This window comes from Calonectris borealis, chromosome 4 (genome assembly GCF_964195595.1).
Source record: "Calonectris borealis chromosome 4, bCalBor7.hap1.2, whole genome shotgun sequence".
Classification (NCBI taxonomy): domain Eukaryota; kingdom Metazoa; phylum Chordata; class Aves; order Procellariiformes; family Procellariidae; genus Calonectris; species Calonectris borealis.
In genome coordinates this window covers 25,860,759-25,877,449 of record NC_134315.1, presented here as the reverse complement: position 1 = coordinate 25,877,449, position 16,691 = coordinate 25,860,759, and the positions used below count along the sequence as shown (strand labels likewise).

The 16,691-nt window shown below is 39.0% G+C and overlaps 1 protein-coding gene across 1 annotated transcript in view; it reads right to left on the bottom strand.

Annotated features, from left to right (window-relative positions):
- Window positions 1–3,452: 3,452 nt before the first annotated feature.
- The window catches only part of NWD2 (NACHT and WD repeat domain containing 2), a 56,224-nt gene continuing 42,985 nt past the window's right edge, over window positions 3,453–16,691 (bottom strand). Inside the window, exons 4-7 of the mRNA XM_075150542.1 lie at window positions 11,889–12,092; window positions 9,912–10,056; window positions 9,018–9,607; window positions 3,453–7,388 (exon numbers count right to left, since the gene is read on the bottom strand). Coding sequence (XP_075006643.1) covers window positions 3,453–7,388; window positions 9,018–9,607; window positions 9,912–10,056; window positions 11,889–12,092 — 4,875 coding nt within the window. The remainder of the gene's footprint in view (window positions 7,389–9,017; window positions 9,608–9,911; window positions 10,057–11,888; window positions 12,093–16,691) is intronic.

Genomic DNA, 16,691 nt, shown 5'->3' with positions numbered 1-16,691 from the left:
GAATGCCTTTTCCAGGCTACACGTTAACTCACATTTTGATTTTATCTGATAATAATGTGAAAAAAGTCGAATGGCCACAGGCCGTATGAAAGGAAGTCATGGGCCGTGCATTCCCCAGCTGTGGTGCAAAGGAAATGACTGATAAAAATATTTTTTCTAGCTGACCTCCGGCTTACCTTTCTCTGCCAAAGAATTTCCGGCCAATTCCCCTCTAAAGCTTTCTTGCAGCTACAGCCTATTCCTAGAATCTTCTGTGTCAGAAAATATGGACCCCATCTGAGCCTGTTTATTGATGTACTTTAGATAAAGAATAAATGAAAGCTTTGTTCTAGATATGCAAATCGTGCTCCTTAAAAGAAAGTAAATTGCTCTATTCCTATGTAGGGATAGAACAGCACTTCGCATTTGGATGGCTCATTATTAGTGAAACTACTTTGTTCCTGTACCACTGCATAGACGGACTTGGGGACAGATTTGTGAGAGGCTATGGAGTGCTCACTCTTGCAGTAGCAAGTATTTGGACACTGAGCAGCCTAATGCCATTCAGAAACCTGTGTCTGCTGCTTAGGCACAGTGTGAGGGGTCTGACCCCTGAGAAATAGACCCAGAAAGCTGGAAAGCTGAATGAGATAGTTTTTCTATTAAGACATAGATAAAATATGAGGAGGGACAGGACTTAAACAGCACCCTTCAATTTGATTAGGAACCCAATGCTTGGCTGAAGGGCTTAAGTGGATTAGGAATCACATTTGTGCTTGTCTTTCTTGTTTTACAATTAAGAAAAACAGTAGTGCTGCCCCAATCTTGCTGTCCTTGGTTAGAACATAAAAGACTAAGGTTCAAAGCAGGACAAGAACACCCATGCCTTTTTATATACAGCATCACTGCTTTCATGTGTCAGCCTATTGCTTTGACCAACTAGACAAGGCTTAAAATTAATTCCCTCTTTGACCTGAGATGAAGGGAAGGCTGCTCTCACTTTTAGGCTGATCCTCTGTTTTGCTGGGGGCTATCTCCTGCCCCAAGAAGCCATGCCACTGTGCAGAAGACCACAAAGTTCACTGAGCCAGAAAACAAGAGGAGCAAGTCTGGGTACTCTATCGATAAGCCACTCAGCTGAGCTGGGTTCTGGTAGTGCTTCCTAAAAATGAAGAACATTTCTCCGTTTCTGTGTTTCTATGTTATCTTCCTTTACTACCCAAAGTTAGCCACTCTCGGGGCAGATAGGAGATTATTTTTACTCTTACAAATGATGAAGGAACTAACTTTCCAACATTATACAGGTTATGCACAAAGAGTTCAAGGCTGAAATGCGTGTATCATGCCCAGTGTTTGAAAGAAGGTGGAAGTTGCTTACCTTCAGGACAGGATCTGGGAGGCGTGGGTCCCCACAGCCCCTTCCCGTAGCTCCAAAGGTCTGAAGGGGAGTGGGATTTCAGGTGCTCTCCTCTTTTCTGAGCTTTCTACTGGGTAGGTTACACAAGCCTTCATGTCTGTTGACTTGCACACTGGCAGTATGCAATCCAGTCACAAGCAGCATCTAAGCATGGATTTTTTTTGTGAATTTCATTGATTTTTGTATGCTTGATTTAGTTAACTGAAGTGGGAAAAATACTGGAATTTTTCCTTACAAATATAGACCTTAAAAATTATGTAAATACAGGCTAATGGGAGCTGCAAATGCCTTGTGTCCCTCTGACAGAGTGAAATTTCCCTAAAATTAAGGAACACACACAAGTCTGTTTCCTTATTTTATTAGTACAAACAATGCATACACAAGACTGTATATTGTTTGAAGACTGCAATAGATTTCTAATTTAACAACTCTGTAACAAAATTTAACTAAATTTGACATTTATGAAAATATAAATCTCTGATTGGGTAGGTTTTCCCAACAATACAAAGTTTACATAAAAACATTCAGTATGATCTATTAGTTGCAAACAAGTTAGGAAAAATCATTCAAGTCACTTAATATACTATATTGGCTTGTACATTGAACATTCACACACTACATTAAGTTCTAGCTTAGCATTCATTTCTTGGAAATTTGTGGCATGGACTTCTGATTTTAAAAATAAAATTTTTTGTTTAAATAATTTGAAAAAAATTCCACAGGTGTGCCAACTTTAAGACATGTAAGGAGGGAAAAACCTTCTTATCCTTTCAGATGTTGTCCAGTATTTTTTTTTACTTGGGCAAAATGTAATTTTTTTTAAGCATTTGTCATTATTTCACAAGTTCTGCCTTGAAACTGGTAAAACTGTACAAAAGGCTCAGAACAGTTCTAAAGCAGAAAGTGAAGCTTGTAAGTTTATAGAAGTAAGAAAAACCCATTACAAATTGGACCAGTAAAGAACCTTTGGACAGCCTTTACATTTAGTGGAATATTTCAGCACATATACAAGCAGTCCCAGAGTGTTTGGTCATCTGATCTGTATTTATCATTGGAAAGAACAGAAATGATAGTAAGGCAAATGTTATCAAGATTAATACATGGCATCTCTGAAAACTTTCTATTAAGATTACTTTGGGGATGAGAAACTCTAGACTTTCTTACAACAAAATGGATAGCAACCTTTTAACATAAAGAAATTAATGTGTTTAACTGTTCATCTGTAATGCCCTTTCTCTTTGAAAAAGTTTTCATTACTGTACTAATACACACTGTGAAGACAAAAAAATTCCCCAAACCACAAATAAAACCCCAAACCCTATTCCTTTTATGACCTAGGTTTTTATCATTTTTATCACAATACAGAAACCTGAAATCCCTGCATGCAATTAAAAAAAAAATTCTTTTTAGTCCATTCATTGAGGTGAACAAATACTTATCAGCTCACATGTTGATGTGTTTGTAGCTGACTGGCACCTACTCCTTTCAACCCAAAGATTAATCCCAATTGAAAAAAAAAAGTAGGTATTTTTTAAATGATGATGGAATGTATCAAGTGTTCCAGGTTGGCAGGTGACATCTTGTCATTGCACCATCAAGCAGAAAAACACATTTTTGCAAGTGGGTATAAAGTTGGCTGTTAGCTATAGACCCATCTAGGCGACTTGGTATATAAAATAGTGGTCTGACTCTTCTCACCGATCATGCGGAGCTTTAGTTCTAGTTAAAACAGTTTGTCAATCCCAGATAAGATCACCTAACTTCTGTAATAATATAAGAATTTTGATAGTATTGCTAGAAATTTTTAATCAAGGCCCTGGTGAAATCCTGGACTGAACCTTGTATTCCGAAATTTAAAAAACCCTGCAGCCCATTTGCTTTATGTTTGCTTTTTTTGTTTACATAAATGTAAGAATATTTGTCGAGGAAAAAACAGCTGGCCTGCCCTCTGCTGTTTCTGTCTGTCTTCCAAGAAATGCACTGCTTTTTACGTGAATTCAGAAGACAAATCTATGCATGTATACTATTATTCAGATAAGCTAGTCCAGATGGTTACTCAGTTGTCAGCACCAAAACTGTGTCCTCTGCAATCTATGGCTGAGCACACCTTCTCATAGCAATAGTTGTGTTTTTTGGTTGGTGTTGCTTCACTCACCTCAGGCTCTGTAACTGTAATGGGGCTATCCCTTGCAAATACTTCCGTTGATTCCCTCCAAATGCAGTCTGCAGTCACTTTGAAGCTATAATTGTGACATTTTGGCCTAATCACTTGTGTTGTGTTGTTGAAAATCTGACGGCTGTTTGAAGTAGCAATTTTGATTTTCAGTGCAGCGTCGACTCGATCCACTACAGTGTAAGTACCTATACTTCCGTCATCAAATCCAATAATAATATTTAAATGTCTCTGTGAGAGTGCAAGAAAAGTGGGAGTTTTATAAAGAGAACAGGCACCAATGTTTTTGCCATCCGCTAGCCTCATTACTATTAAACTAGAGACCGCACCATTGTCATCATCTTCTTCACTGCGAAAACAGATGTACACAAGATAGCGGCCATCCCGAGACAGCCTCTGCCGCCAGATGACACCTGGAGCATGAACCACGCGAAGTTTTCCACTGTATAAATCAAGCACATTGATGTTCTCATCACCACGAGTTATAATTCCTAGCTTCCCATTTGGGGACATTTCAAAGTCTTCTAAATTTTTTAAGAAATTGGTAGGCAATTGTACGCGTCTGCAGATGACTTCCTCTGTTAGGCTCCAGATGTTCACAGTTTCAGTAGATGTTATAAATACTATAATATCTGGGCAGTCTGGTATCAGCTTAATATCCACAATGTTTGCACCATCATCACAGCAAAACTTCTTGGTTATACTGCCTGTCCAGAGACTCACTGCCAACACTTTATTCTTCGCCACTCCGACTACAAATGTATTTGCAGTTGTTATAAATGCGTTCTGTAAGGCAACTAAAATATTGCAAACCCTATGTCCTGTAGCCAGTCGCCAAACTCTGGATGCATTTTGCTCGCAGAGAGAGACTACAAATTGATCGTTATGAGTAATCATTAGCTCTGAGATTTTTTGTCCATTAATGCGAAAGATATTTTCGCCACTAACAGTGTGCCATACATACTGGCTGCATTTATCATCTGATGTAACCATTATCTCTCCAGAAGAGGTCAGCACACAGTTTTCAACAATACCTTCATGCTTGAATACCGCTTCAATAAATCCGGTGCTGAAGTTCCACTTATGGACAGAATCTGACCCATCCAATGTGTATATTAATTCACCTCTGGCTGGCAACACCAGTCTTTGGATAGGCTTGCCAGATTTGTCAATATTGGACATAGCAGTTATGATGTCTATATCCCAAATAGAAAGGACACCACTGGTGGATAAGGATAGCAGCATGTTATGATGATTTGATTTAATTAGCCTGACTATAGTTCCTGAGATTTCCTGTAAGCTTGCCATACACTGTCCCGTATCTCTTCTCCAAACAAAAATGGCTGAGGTATTTTCCATTGAAGCAATTATACAGTTGCCATTTTTGGACAACACGGCAGATATAAAGCGCTCATTGTGTTTAGCTCTAAACTTTTCAGCCACCTTCCACATGTGAGTGTCAAGAAGTTCAATGCTGAGAGCCTTACAAATTAAAATTGCACTTTGGTCTTCAGAAAGCTCTATGCTGACAACTTCACTGTCTTCTCTCCTGCAGTCAAAGTCATCCGTAAGCTGGGGATTCGTGATTTCCTCCATATTCCAAACAGAGAGGCTACCCTCGTTGTCCACCATCACCATTTCTTGGGCTGTGTCAAGAATGAGAAGGAATTTCACAAATCCACCAGAAAATTCAGAGGTCACGGTGGCCAGCTTCTCTCCGCTGCCCAAGTGAAAAATGGTTGCGGTGTTCAAATACTGGCCGCAGAACGCATAAACTCCATCTGGAGAACACTGCACGCAGGTCACTTCGTACCAGCAGTGGAAGTGATAGAGAGGCCAACCGTAAAGCAGATCTATTACTGTAACGTCTTTGCTGGCCTCTAGCCAAGCAAGCGCATGGTTGACTGATAACGTAAATCCATTTATAAAACTGGACCCTCCCCCAATTCCACAATGTTTTGACCCCTTAATTTCCACCTCAGACAGAAGACAGGAATTTATGTTATCGTATATCAAAAGAGTGTTTTTTGTTGTAGCCACTACAAGATACTTTTCATCACTAGTGAGCTTCATCCCTAAGATAACAGATGGAGCTGTTGTAATCTGCCTTAGTAACTGGCGGGTCTCTACATCCCAAGTGCTGATGGAGCCATTTTCTAAAGCAGCAATAATTGTGCTGGGATTAAAAGTAGGCAAAATCTCAGTGACGTGCATGTAGCTGGATGAGAGCGGCAGGCGCTCGGGGCTGTAAGTCACATCCATGGAGGAATGCAAAGGGACGATAGAGCAGTACTTGGGTCCGTCCTTGTCACATTCTAGGAGGAGATGTCTGAGTTTAGGCAATGAACTTACTACTGGGAGAAGTCTCTGCTGCAATTCAGCGGAGAGTGAACCTGGGTATTTTACTACTTTGAACTTTATACTGCGGAGGGTACTGGCCAGAAATTTCAGCTCCTTTTCTTGCGAGTAGGTGTAAGCCAGTTCTATGTCAGAAAGTGCTTTATCAAACTGCCCTATTCTAATCATGGTGTACAGCCAGCTGAAGTTCATAATGACTCCGTACAGAAGATCATCTGTTCTTCCACATCTTGTCAAGTGATGAATAAGCTCTGTCATTTTTCTGTGATTGATAAAAAAGATATCAGGCTCTAATGGATTACACTGAAAGACCCATGGCTGATCAGGTGCCTGCCTGTCAAAAGCAGTCTGATCCATGCAGTGCTTTTCATCCTCATTCAGGCCTCTACTGTCATGGTCAGGACAACCATTCAGATATTGGTCATTGCTGTAAAAAGGTTTTCTTCGTCCACCTGACCAAACACCAAGGAAATACTCTGCCATGACTGTGTGCATTTCATGTAAATCTTCTTCATTATGCAGGTACAATTTCTGGGCAATTAGTTGCAAGTGCCTATTTGCCCAAAGAAGCAGCGTTACATTTTTCACCTGTCGCTCTATCAAGTACCCCTGTAAGCCCTCCTTAAGCCTTGCAATGTATATATATGGAATTCTCAGTGGGTTACTTTCTCTGACACTCTCACTCAGTTCATACATAACACTGTTGTCAAGGGCTAAAATATCTTCCAGTTCCATTTCACTCAGGCCAGATTTGGACATAGTGATGTAGCCAAGTGCTCTTGACAATAGTCTTGATCCACACTTGTTTTCCAGTGACCAAAACAACTGCTCTATGCTTTCATGGACAGTGACACAGAGGGATGACTCATCCACATCTTTGTGAGATCTCCAGTTCCTGACCTCTCTGAAGGTTAAGTTCACAAACATAGGCAGCGTGCACTTGGAGAATGCTTCATTGACATAGATTTGTTGCCCTGATGTTACTTTTCTTTTAACTCGCAGTAGCTGATGTTTCAGTACTTGGCTACACATCTTTCTGTCCCTTGCAGTCAATTCAATGTAGTTGTCTTCTTCGTGAATAAGGCACCTCAGTTTTTGCAGGATCCCATGCTTGTTTGGCAGTGTTGACAAAATTATCCGTACTGAACGGGGAAGGTGAATGGGAAGCCACCAGAGCTTCCTACCATCATCATTATCTGTTAGCTGTTCTAGGGCATCGAATATTATCACCAGCGGCCTGTGGAATGACGACTCATTCAAGAGATTGATGAACAAGTCCCGAAGGTCATGAATCTTTTTTGGGTAACTTTGTACGAGGCAACGATAGTTGACTGCTAATTGTTCACAGATGCTTTGAAGTATATTCTTCAGATCTGTACTTGTTTCGGTGGATCCCAAAAATCTTATAACTACCACAGGGTCAGAATCTGGTCCCATCTCTTCTTGCAACCAGGAATAGGACTAGAATATAGAGCATAATTCAGTTAATATCTAAATGAAGCACAGTAACAGAGTTTATAAATAGTGATTGCCTATATATAAATAAATATTTTTAAATGTTACTGGCTGAATGGAAATGCTTTCACTGGCAGAGTTCAAGGCTGGTTTAATTTATGTGCACTGAATGAAATTTGTGTCATATGTCATCTTTGTTTAGCACAGGTAATATCCCAAAACACTAAGACCCAGATCCACAAAAAGGCTTACGTCTAAGGGGACATGAGTAGAATGTAGTCCATAAATCCCAGGGTGCTCTTTGCAAAATCTGTGTCTCATTTCTAAAAGTCAGTAGGTAGATTCTCTTATTAATAAGCTTCCTTAGACACTAAGCAATGCCATCCTTGGCCAAGTAGACCAGCTTGCCACCTAAACTTGTTTAACATTGATTCACAGCGGAGTATAAATGCACGCCCTGATGGTTTTTGAGGACAAGGATCAGAGTACAGATTGCCCTTTACTAGCAGGTTACCTTAATTCCTGGACCACAGAAGTACGCTCCGTCTTGGCATGCCTGTGACTTTTGGTCTTAAACAGTGCCGCAAGGGGTAAAAAGTATCTCTTGCTGTTTTTTTGGTTAGCATACTATAAGCAAGTGAGGAATGTGGCTTTAAAACCTCTCAGTCTGTGCGGGCTAACACACTCCGTTCTCTTACTTGCTAAGTCTTTTCACCTCACTTTAAGCTATTACAGAATATTTTAAAAAAAAAGCATAAGCAGAGTCTCTAGGTTAACTTATGTACTCAGATCTGAAATGAGGTCTTGAGTTCCAAATCCCAATTTCATATACGCAACTAATGTGAATCTATAAGAAGTCACATTTGGGAAAAAGATGGGATTTTAAACATTATTGTTCCCTTCTCCATTTCCTCCTGGCTGATACGGCTGTTTCCCACCCCACTGTGCTAAATTCTCTGAGCACCCTGCAGGGAACTCAAAGTTGGAACTCCCAGCTGGAGAATTAGGCTTAGAGATGCCAGCTTGGTCTTTTTCTGCATCTGGTCCTGCCTTGCACAGTGCTTCACTCATCTCCCTGTAGTACTCAGCTCAATGACTTAAACAGCGTATGTCAGATAAATGAGTACAGATATTTTTCCAGGTTATTACAGATAGATTTGTAGCAAGTGTATTTGTAGCAAGTGTATCAGAACTAATTCCAGAATAATTTCTGATGAGAACGTAAGATGGCATGACTTGGAAAGACATGCTGTATTTGTGAATAAGACTAAAACCAGCATATGATGTTTAGAAGGTTCCAGATTCATAGGACCTCAGTGGAACAAGAGGGAAAGAGATCCTTCTAAAATACATGTTGTTAATTCAAAAATATATTGATTTGTATTAGGTTTTTAAGAGCTTTGATAAAGTATTGTTGTTCTGGCTAAGCACATCATACAGACATGTTATTATTGAAAGGTAAGTCTTTTTCTGAATATGTGTACAATAATATGCAGAATATACTTTTTATTATTTTTATTTTATATATTGAGGGCTGACATCAGATCTGTTGACAACAGGAAGAATGAGAACTAAGTTGGCCCTTACACACTAATAATCCTAACATCACCATATTATGTAAAGTTATTTATTTACCTTCTTCGCCACTTCGGCTAATAAAAGAGTCTTCCCTGTGCATGGTCCTCCGTATATTATAAGAGGGTTAATGTGCCCTATTTTGCTAGGTAGAACGTACTTGTGAATTATGTTTAATGCCTCACATCTATATTCATAAAAAGTGGAGTACGTTTTACATAGTGATGAGTGTTGAAGAACTTCATCGTACAGCAAGTCTGTCTCGGTGTCAAAATTCTGCTGCACTGTTGCTTGGATTATATCAATCATGTCTTCATAGAACTGTTTACCAAGTCCTTCAATGTAATGGTTCTCCACTTCTTGGGAGTAGCCCAGTTTCATGTCACAGTGAGTGACGGACGTGTACACTCTCAGATTGGATGATGCGACAATGGTAGGAATGAATTCATCCCTGAGCTTGATCAGTTTCTCATGGGCTTCGGGATCTCGTAGAAACTTCCCGGCTGTATGTACCACGTCCATGTATTTTCCCATCTCTGGAATTTTAACGAAACGCTCAATGTTGGCAATTTTCCGAATGTAGCAAACACACTTCTTTAGGAAAGCTGGTGTTTGTTTACCCAAGGCAAAATCAAGTTCATCTTCAATAGCTGAGGATGAAAAGAGAACACAGAGTCTCTGTTATCTTTTCTTTATAAACAGTTCAAGAACATCCCCCACCCCCAACATGCAGACTCCTAAATGATTGCATCTGTTTTCTATAAAAAACAGAAAAAGCACAGAAAAATCGCTGGGTGCTTTCGTATGGTTTTTGGTCTCAAGCAAGCACAATGAATAGTTTTTTTGCTCTTGAATTATATGAGAAATGCCGACAGAAATATATTTTCATGTTTGTGGAAAGGTTGAGAGAAAGATAATAAATGAATATATAGAAATAGTTAGTCTGAACTTTACCAGAGGAAAGGTATCTCTTTGCTTGGCTGTGTTTCATTTTTCCTTTCTCATACAGCAATTTCACAGCAGTCTTAAAAATCTTCTTAATCTCTTCTGATATATCTTGCCATTTGTTCTCATTCATAGAGTTTGAAGAAGATTCCACCTTTTAAAAATATCCATAGTTAAACAATAGTTGTAATACACACATCTACAACTTCAGAAAGTAAAAGTCTAATATTCAAGGTCATAAATAACATGGTACCAGAGAAACACATAGACTAAAAATAAATAGAGTTCAACTTTTCATACTGAAGATAATCATAATGTATTCCACTTTAGAATTAGAAAAGTTAGCTACTTTTGAGTATTTTCTGAATTCCTACTGTAGGCAGCTAATGGAATATTTTTCAAGAATAAGACCAGTAACATGTTTATAGAAAGAGGGTTTTGAGAACCAAGCCTGAAATAATGATAATAAAGCAGCAGTAATACTGCTAAAATTATAGCTCCTTTAATGAGAAGTAATAATAATAATAATAATAATTTAAACTTGGATCTCAAAACTGAAAATGAGGTTCCTGGTACCTGTAATTAAGCACCTCATGTTAGCTACCATATTTGAAAAATATGGGATTATATCTGACTTTACTTTCGTTCATTCATTACTACAGTAACAGTAATCTCACTGTCATTAGAGGGGGACTCTAATATAAATTCACTAATCCTTTTCAGATGGTATCTCACAGATGCCACGATGGAGGTTTCTCTAAGGCAGCTGGTAGTCACTGCAGCATTACTTACTGCAGGTGAAGTGTTGGGGTCTCCAGTTTTCCTGGAGGGTGTAATAGGAAAAAGAAAAGCTTGCAGGATAAGCTCCCTAGCAACTCTTTCTTGACACGTTCAGAGCTGTGTATCTTTTATTACTTTCTGTAAGTTTATGAGATGTGTAACTCTATGTTAGCTTTAAGTTATGAACATCTTTTTACTTACTCCTGTGTATCAGTAGCTTGAGGAAAGGTACAAAGTTTTAATAACAAAAAAGCCAAGCTTTATTCAAAGGGATACTGTGGGCATTAGCAAATGCGTAATGCAAAGTTACAAAACTTGCTTTCTCCCTTGTGATCAACACTTTAGAATTAGCCACATTATACTTCTTCAACTCATTAAAACTCTTTCCGTGTCTATGTTTTTCACGTTTTCAATGTTTTTTCATGCAACAGAGAAAAGATTCTGCTACACGATAAGTGAATGTGGTATAATGGTTTAATTTCATTTTCTTGTATAATACAGTATGGACTCAAAATGAAGTGAATACTCTGTTAAGGACTTCATTTTTTGTACACTGAAATCTGTCCTTAGGTATATAGGATGTGTAGGTGGGTAGAACTGAGTCCTGGGTAGTATACAGCTTTTATTGTCATCAGTTAAAGAGAAATGCCTGTTTTAAAAATGATAATTAACAGTGTTCAAAAATCTTCTGTTAGAACACAGTTAATAAGTTAGAAGTATGAGATCTGGCTCAGGACAGCACTAAGCACTTGTTTGACTGTTAAAGAGCTTTCTTGTATGGGGATAGAAGGGAAAATGTGTATTTCCTCTGCAAATCCCGTTCACTGAAATCTAGCAAAAGCACAATATCAGGGCAGGAGAACCTGAGCTCTCCCTATTCCAACATCAGGGAAGGGAAGAGAAATCTGTGCAACTGTCCCACTAGCCCCAACAGGTCATGAATGACTACAATCCACTTGCTCTAGCTGTTATCAGAGTGCGCATCAAGGCAAGAGTCACGACCCCTTGTGTTCCTTGGTGTTTCGCAGCTGGTCCCTTCATCACGTATGGGAAAGGAGCATCACAGCACCAGACGCTCAGGTGTGGACAGGGCTGTAGAATTGAATTCAGAGACAGCAGCAAGTGCCTGGCCCCCAATTACAGTGTGGACTGCCAGCCACTGTAATTGATAGAGAAGAATTTTGTAAGGAGGTGGCTATGACTTACCGTATTCTGGTAGTTCTTCAGCATTTCAGATTTTGGTCTGAGGTAATATGCTGGTGGCACCGCATTCTCATCCCTGCAGTACCACTCTTCTAAAATCCTTGTCTCTAGCTTGGCCTCTACAGCAGCATCAAGGATCATTTCAAATTCTGCTGACTCAACTTCTCCCGGTATTCGAATGTTCCCGTACTTCTCTCCCAATAGGCCCTGTGTATTTGCAGGAAAGTAGGGATTAAATTTTTCTTTTTAGTTATGCAAAAACCCTCCTCAGGATCTGAATTTCATAAAAATCAGTGTGGTAATAGTTTAATGTCTTTGAAATTACTAGGAAGGGAAACAGATACAGTATAAGATGAATTACTCTTGAGGGTACTGTACTGATCTGCATCCTACTATTATGACTCGGTAAAACTTCAAGTAGATGCGTTGTCTTTCTTAATATTAACTGGTAATAAAAATACAAAGGCATTCAAAAGAAGAAATTAAAAAATACCCAACATATTTTCTTAGCACAGTATTGGCTCGTGTATTATGGATTCCCATTAGTCACAGGTTGGCATTACTGTCACATGCAAAAGCGAATGTGGAAATCCTTTTCTCTGGACTCAGGATAAGGATGCATCTCTGGATTCTTTACCTCTTGGCTTTATTCTTAGTTTCCACAGTAATGGAACAGAATATTTTATGTTCTGTTTGATGAAAATTCACATGATGTTATGTACAGCTCATACTGGTATTATTAAAAATGTGGCTTATACCAGCAATACCAAGGATCAATGTTGCAGAACCACAAGCTGCTTTGCTGTCTCATATTCCCTTGTTGCAAAAATGTTCAATGTCTTTGTCTCGGTAGCTGTCCACTGAATGAACAGTGGGGCAAGGGAAAACAGTTTTGATCAAATACCAAATAGAAATAGAAATTTTAGTACTTAAATGCACATATTTGGTATACAAGCAAAGGTTTGTGGAAGTCACTTCTTAAACTGTGGCACAAGAGATTCTTCACCTTCAAAACTGAGGATTAAAATATTGGTTGCAATGCTCTGAATAAATTTTTTTAAGTGTGTTTCCATAGTTTGCTGTCCATAAATATTTTATAAAAAAAGGATCAGGAAAAACTTTATAGAAAATAGAGTTGCAGGACATTCCTGCATTCTTTTGACAATGTTTTTTCAAATTTGCGATCATCAGCTTAATTCTGCATTCAAATCTTGGTCCACAGAAGTCAGTAAGAACTTTCACTTCCTTCCTTAAAGTAGGATTTTTTATTTCTTTCCTCATTTAAATGTATTCAGTAAAGATTTTGAGTTAATGAGAAGGAGTACTTAATGTGGAGAGGAACCAACAGTATCAGCATCTTGATTTGAATCAGAAAGATCTCTTAGTAAAGTAATGCTAATGCAAATACAGTAGTACCGTAAAAATGTAAATGACCTTGTTTGTAAATAACAAAAATCTAAATATTCATTATTTTTAAAGCACTCATCATAATGAGAAGCTGTTTTAAACTTTTCCAGCTGTGACTAAACCCTGAAAATCAATAACTGATGATGAGGAAGGCTGCTTCACTGATTATAAAAGCGTGAAGCTGCAGACCCCTTTTCTGAATCCAGTTGTGTTGGCAGAAGGTGCTCAAGCGGCTCATCATGCTAGATGCTGTAGCCTCAGAGCAGAGACGTCAGAGCAGCGCACGTGAACACCTCCTAACCTCTTTCAGGCAAAACCACCTCAGTTAGCTCAGACCACAGTTCACATTGTGTAAGCTAACCTGACTGATTTTTGCCTGCGGCAGATCAGGAAGAGCTCACTGAACTACAGTGCTAGCTCTGACAGCAAGCAGCTGGCATCCTCCAACAGAGGCGTAGTGACAAAGAGCTGGTGGACAGGAACAAGTCAATGTCTGTCCACTGCTTAGGAGAAAAGAAGGAAGGTAGGAATTGTGATAGTTCATATAGTCAAGGTTTCAGTCTCTGACAAGTCCCAGCACCCAAGCCCTTCAAGAAGCTGCTCCAATAGTGAGGCATTAGGGCAAAGATGGGTTTGCCTGGCTGCCCATTCGTATCCCACAGTAGCTTCATTCAGGGTGCACATCAAGGAGTCAGGAGAAAGGAACAAATATGTTCAGTAACTAGAATTAAATAATAATCATTTTAATGAAATGATCCAGTATTTTTATTTCATGAATTTATTTTTTCTATGTGATCATTCTAACTAGTAGCTCCCCTCATAGAGAGAGCTACATTGCTTCACATAATGAGATAACTGGGAAAAATCTCTAAGTTTTTACTGTTCTGATCTATTCATAGAGCCCTATAACTTTGGAATTCTGAAGCTGCAGAGGTTAAACAAAATATAATATTATTTTCCTTCTTTATTCAAGTGAGGTTAATAACTCGTATCATGCTGAATTGCAAGCCTTTGCACATTCAGATTGATGTAGAAATCTCATAAATTTCTCTCAGAGGAGCTTTGCTATGCAAATTTTGCAGTTACCTTGTACAGCAATTATTACTTGAAATTCATTAGGCTACACTTTTCTGAATTTAAGTCCAGTGGATTCAATAGACAGTTGCCCAAGCAAAGATCAATAGCTGGGCCTTTCATTAACAATACTAAAATGTCAACATTAAAATGTCTGGTTTTAATGTACTGCATTTAATCAACTAAATTTGTTTTGGAATTATTCTGTGTACTTTTCTGCTTCTCAGGTACAGTTTGTGCTGTTCTCTCTCCACTATACTATAGGTAAATAACAAAAGGCAGTACTTTAAAATGAAAAGACAGATGTTTTTTTCTTGTATCTTATCTGTCATTGCAACAGACATTATGTAAATAATCCGGTATTAGGGATCATCCTCCTGGCTACTAGAGCAAAACACAATAAAACGGAACTTAGACATGATCAGAATACTAGAATCACTGTGGATGACTGTTATCACGAGCTTTTAAATAAACCGGAGGCTTATGCAAATGCTATTTGAAAACCTTCACATTTTTTTAAATCAAATGTTAAACAGTAGAGGACATACATTTATCATGGTGTACCTTGATGCTATAGATGGCATTGCTAATATTTTGCTAGAAGTCTAGCATTAGTTGAGGGAAGAATAGACATAGATAGAAGAGGAATTACACAGACAAGAGAGTGTCCTCCATTTGGGATGATGGCAGTGAGCATCCATAAAGCTTAATAAACAACAAAATAAGCCTTGTATCATTTTGTTTTGAGGTATTTCTCCTCTTCTTGTTTGGTTGTGGTTTATGGAAAAGTTTTAAGGTTAATCTTAAAAGATGACACACACATAGTGCTAGGAAGAAAAGGAATGACGAAGTGTGGAGGAAAGAGAAGTCTGAGCGAATATATGTTGCACTGCAAGGTGAAAACTGAGTCTCGCTTGTTATCGTTAACGTCTAGTGTTTAGGAGACCCTGAAGCTAACAGCTGTACCAAGAAAGGAACACATCAGTTGAACATCATGTAAGGATCTAAACGTGCTAAAACATTTAATTTTAGAACTTAAAAAGTGGACCATGGCAAAAAGGAATCTGCAAGAGGCCATGCCAGCACCCCACTGCCACATATTTTTTCCCTGAGAATGGCTCAGGGAACAGCAGGCAGCACGGTGCCAACCAGTCTTCTGAAACTGTGCCCACTGTGCACCAGAAAACTATTGTAGGGATTGTGGTAGAAGTCCTTTGTATAAGCTGCATGAGTTGGCCAGGCTCAGAGCACACCTCTGAAACTTGGCTGTGTTTAACTCAGGAATACTGCTTCACGTGGTTGGTGGGGGCAAGGACTCCATGTTTTAGCCAAAACTTAGGCATTTCTGCAATTAAAGCAAAGTTAAGGAGCAGCTGAACAGAGATTCTGTGGCACCTGTGGCACCTACTTGATGAATATGTGCATTAGAAAGGCAATTAAAATGAGTTGTATTGATGTTCTAATACAGTATAATTGACAAGTAAACAGAGAGAAGTAGAAATAGAAATAGGAACAGGATGGGGAATAAAAAGAACAGTACTGGAATGAAGAAGTGAATTGATTATACAAGTAGAACCAGCAAATCGTAAATACTGTGCTGAGCAGGTCTATTATTTAGAGCAGGGCAGTCCCAGGAACTTTAGTGCAGCTGTGTCCCTCTTAGTGCCCCAACAGAAGTTAGCTGAGGTTCTGGTATTAGTACCTGACTCTGCGTAGCCATTTGAAAAATACTGCGGTAAAAAATTTTATGTGGTAGAAAACTCTTCATGGAGTCATTCCTGTGCTTTCCGATAACTCCAGACTAGCCTCAATCTACAGCCCAGTTTCACTGGCCATTTAACTGAGGTATTGAAACACAACTTCTTTTCATTTTTCTGGAGAGGTCAAAAGTAACTGATACTGTTTTTCTAAAGGACTGCGATATCACAACCCAATGCTGGAAGTAGGAGGCATGCTGAGTAAACGCAGCTCTTCTCTACTGAGAGACTGATGCTCGAATGCTGGGTTACGCCACATAAACACACCAGGTTCCTGGGGAACAGTTCTTCACCTAAACACTTCCTCCAGATGCACTGCATGTTTTCCATTAACAGTGGTCACTAGTAAAAAAAAGGAAAAAAAGACTAAGGACTGTAAACAGACTGTATGTGTTTGCCGGAATCTTAAGAAACTATTTGTTTGTAAGGCTACATGACAGCCTTAGGATGGGCACATTTGCATGCACAGGCTGTGAAAACTGCATCTTCCCATGTTCAGACATAGAGGTGAGGCTTGGAAGTATCTCCTTCTAGCAGGTACCAAGGAATAGCCACCTCCCCTCCACTC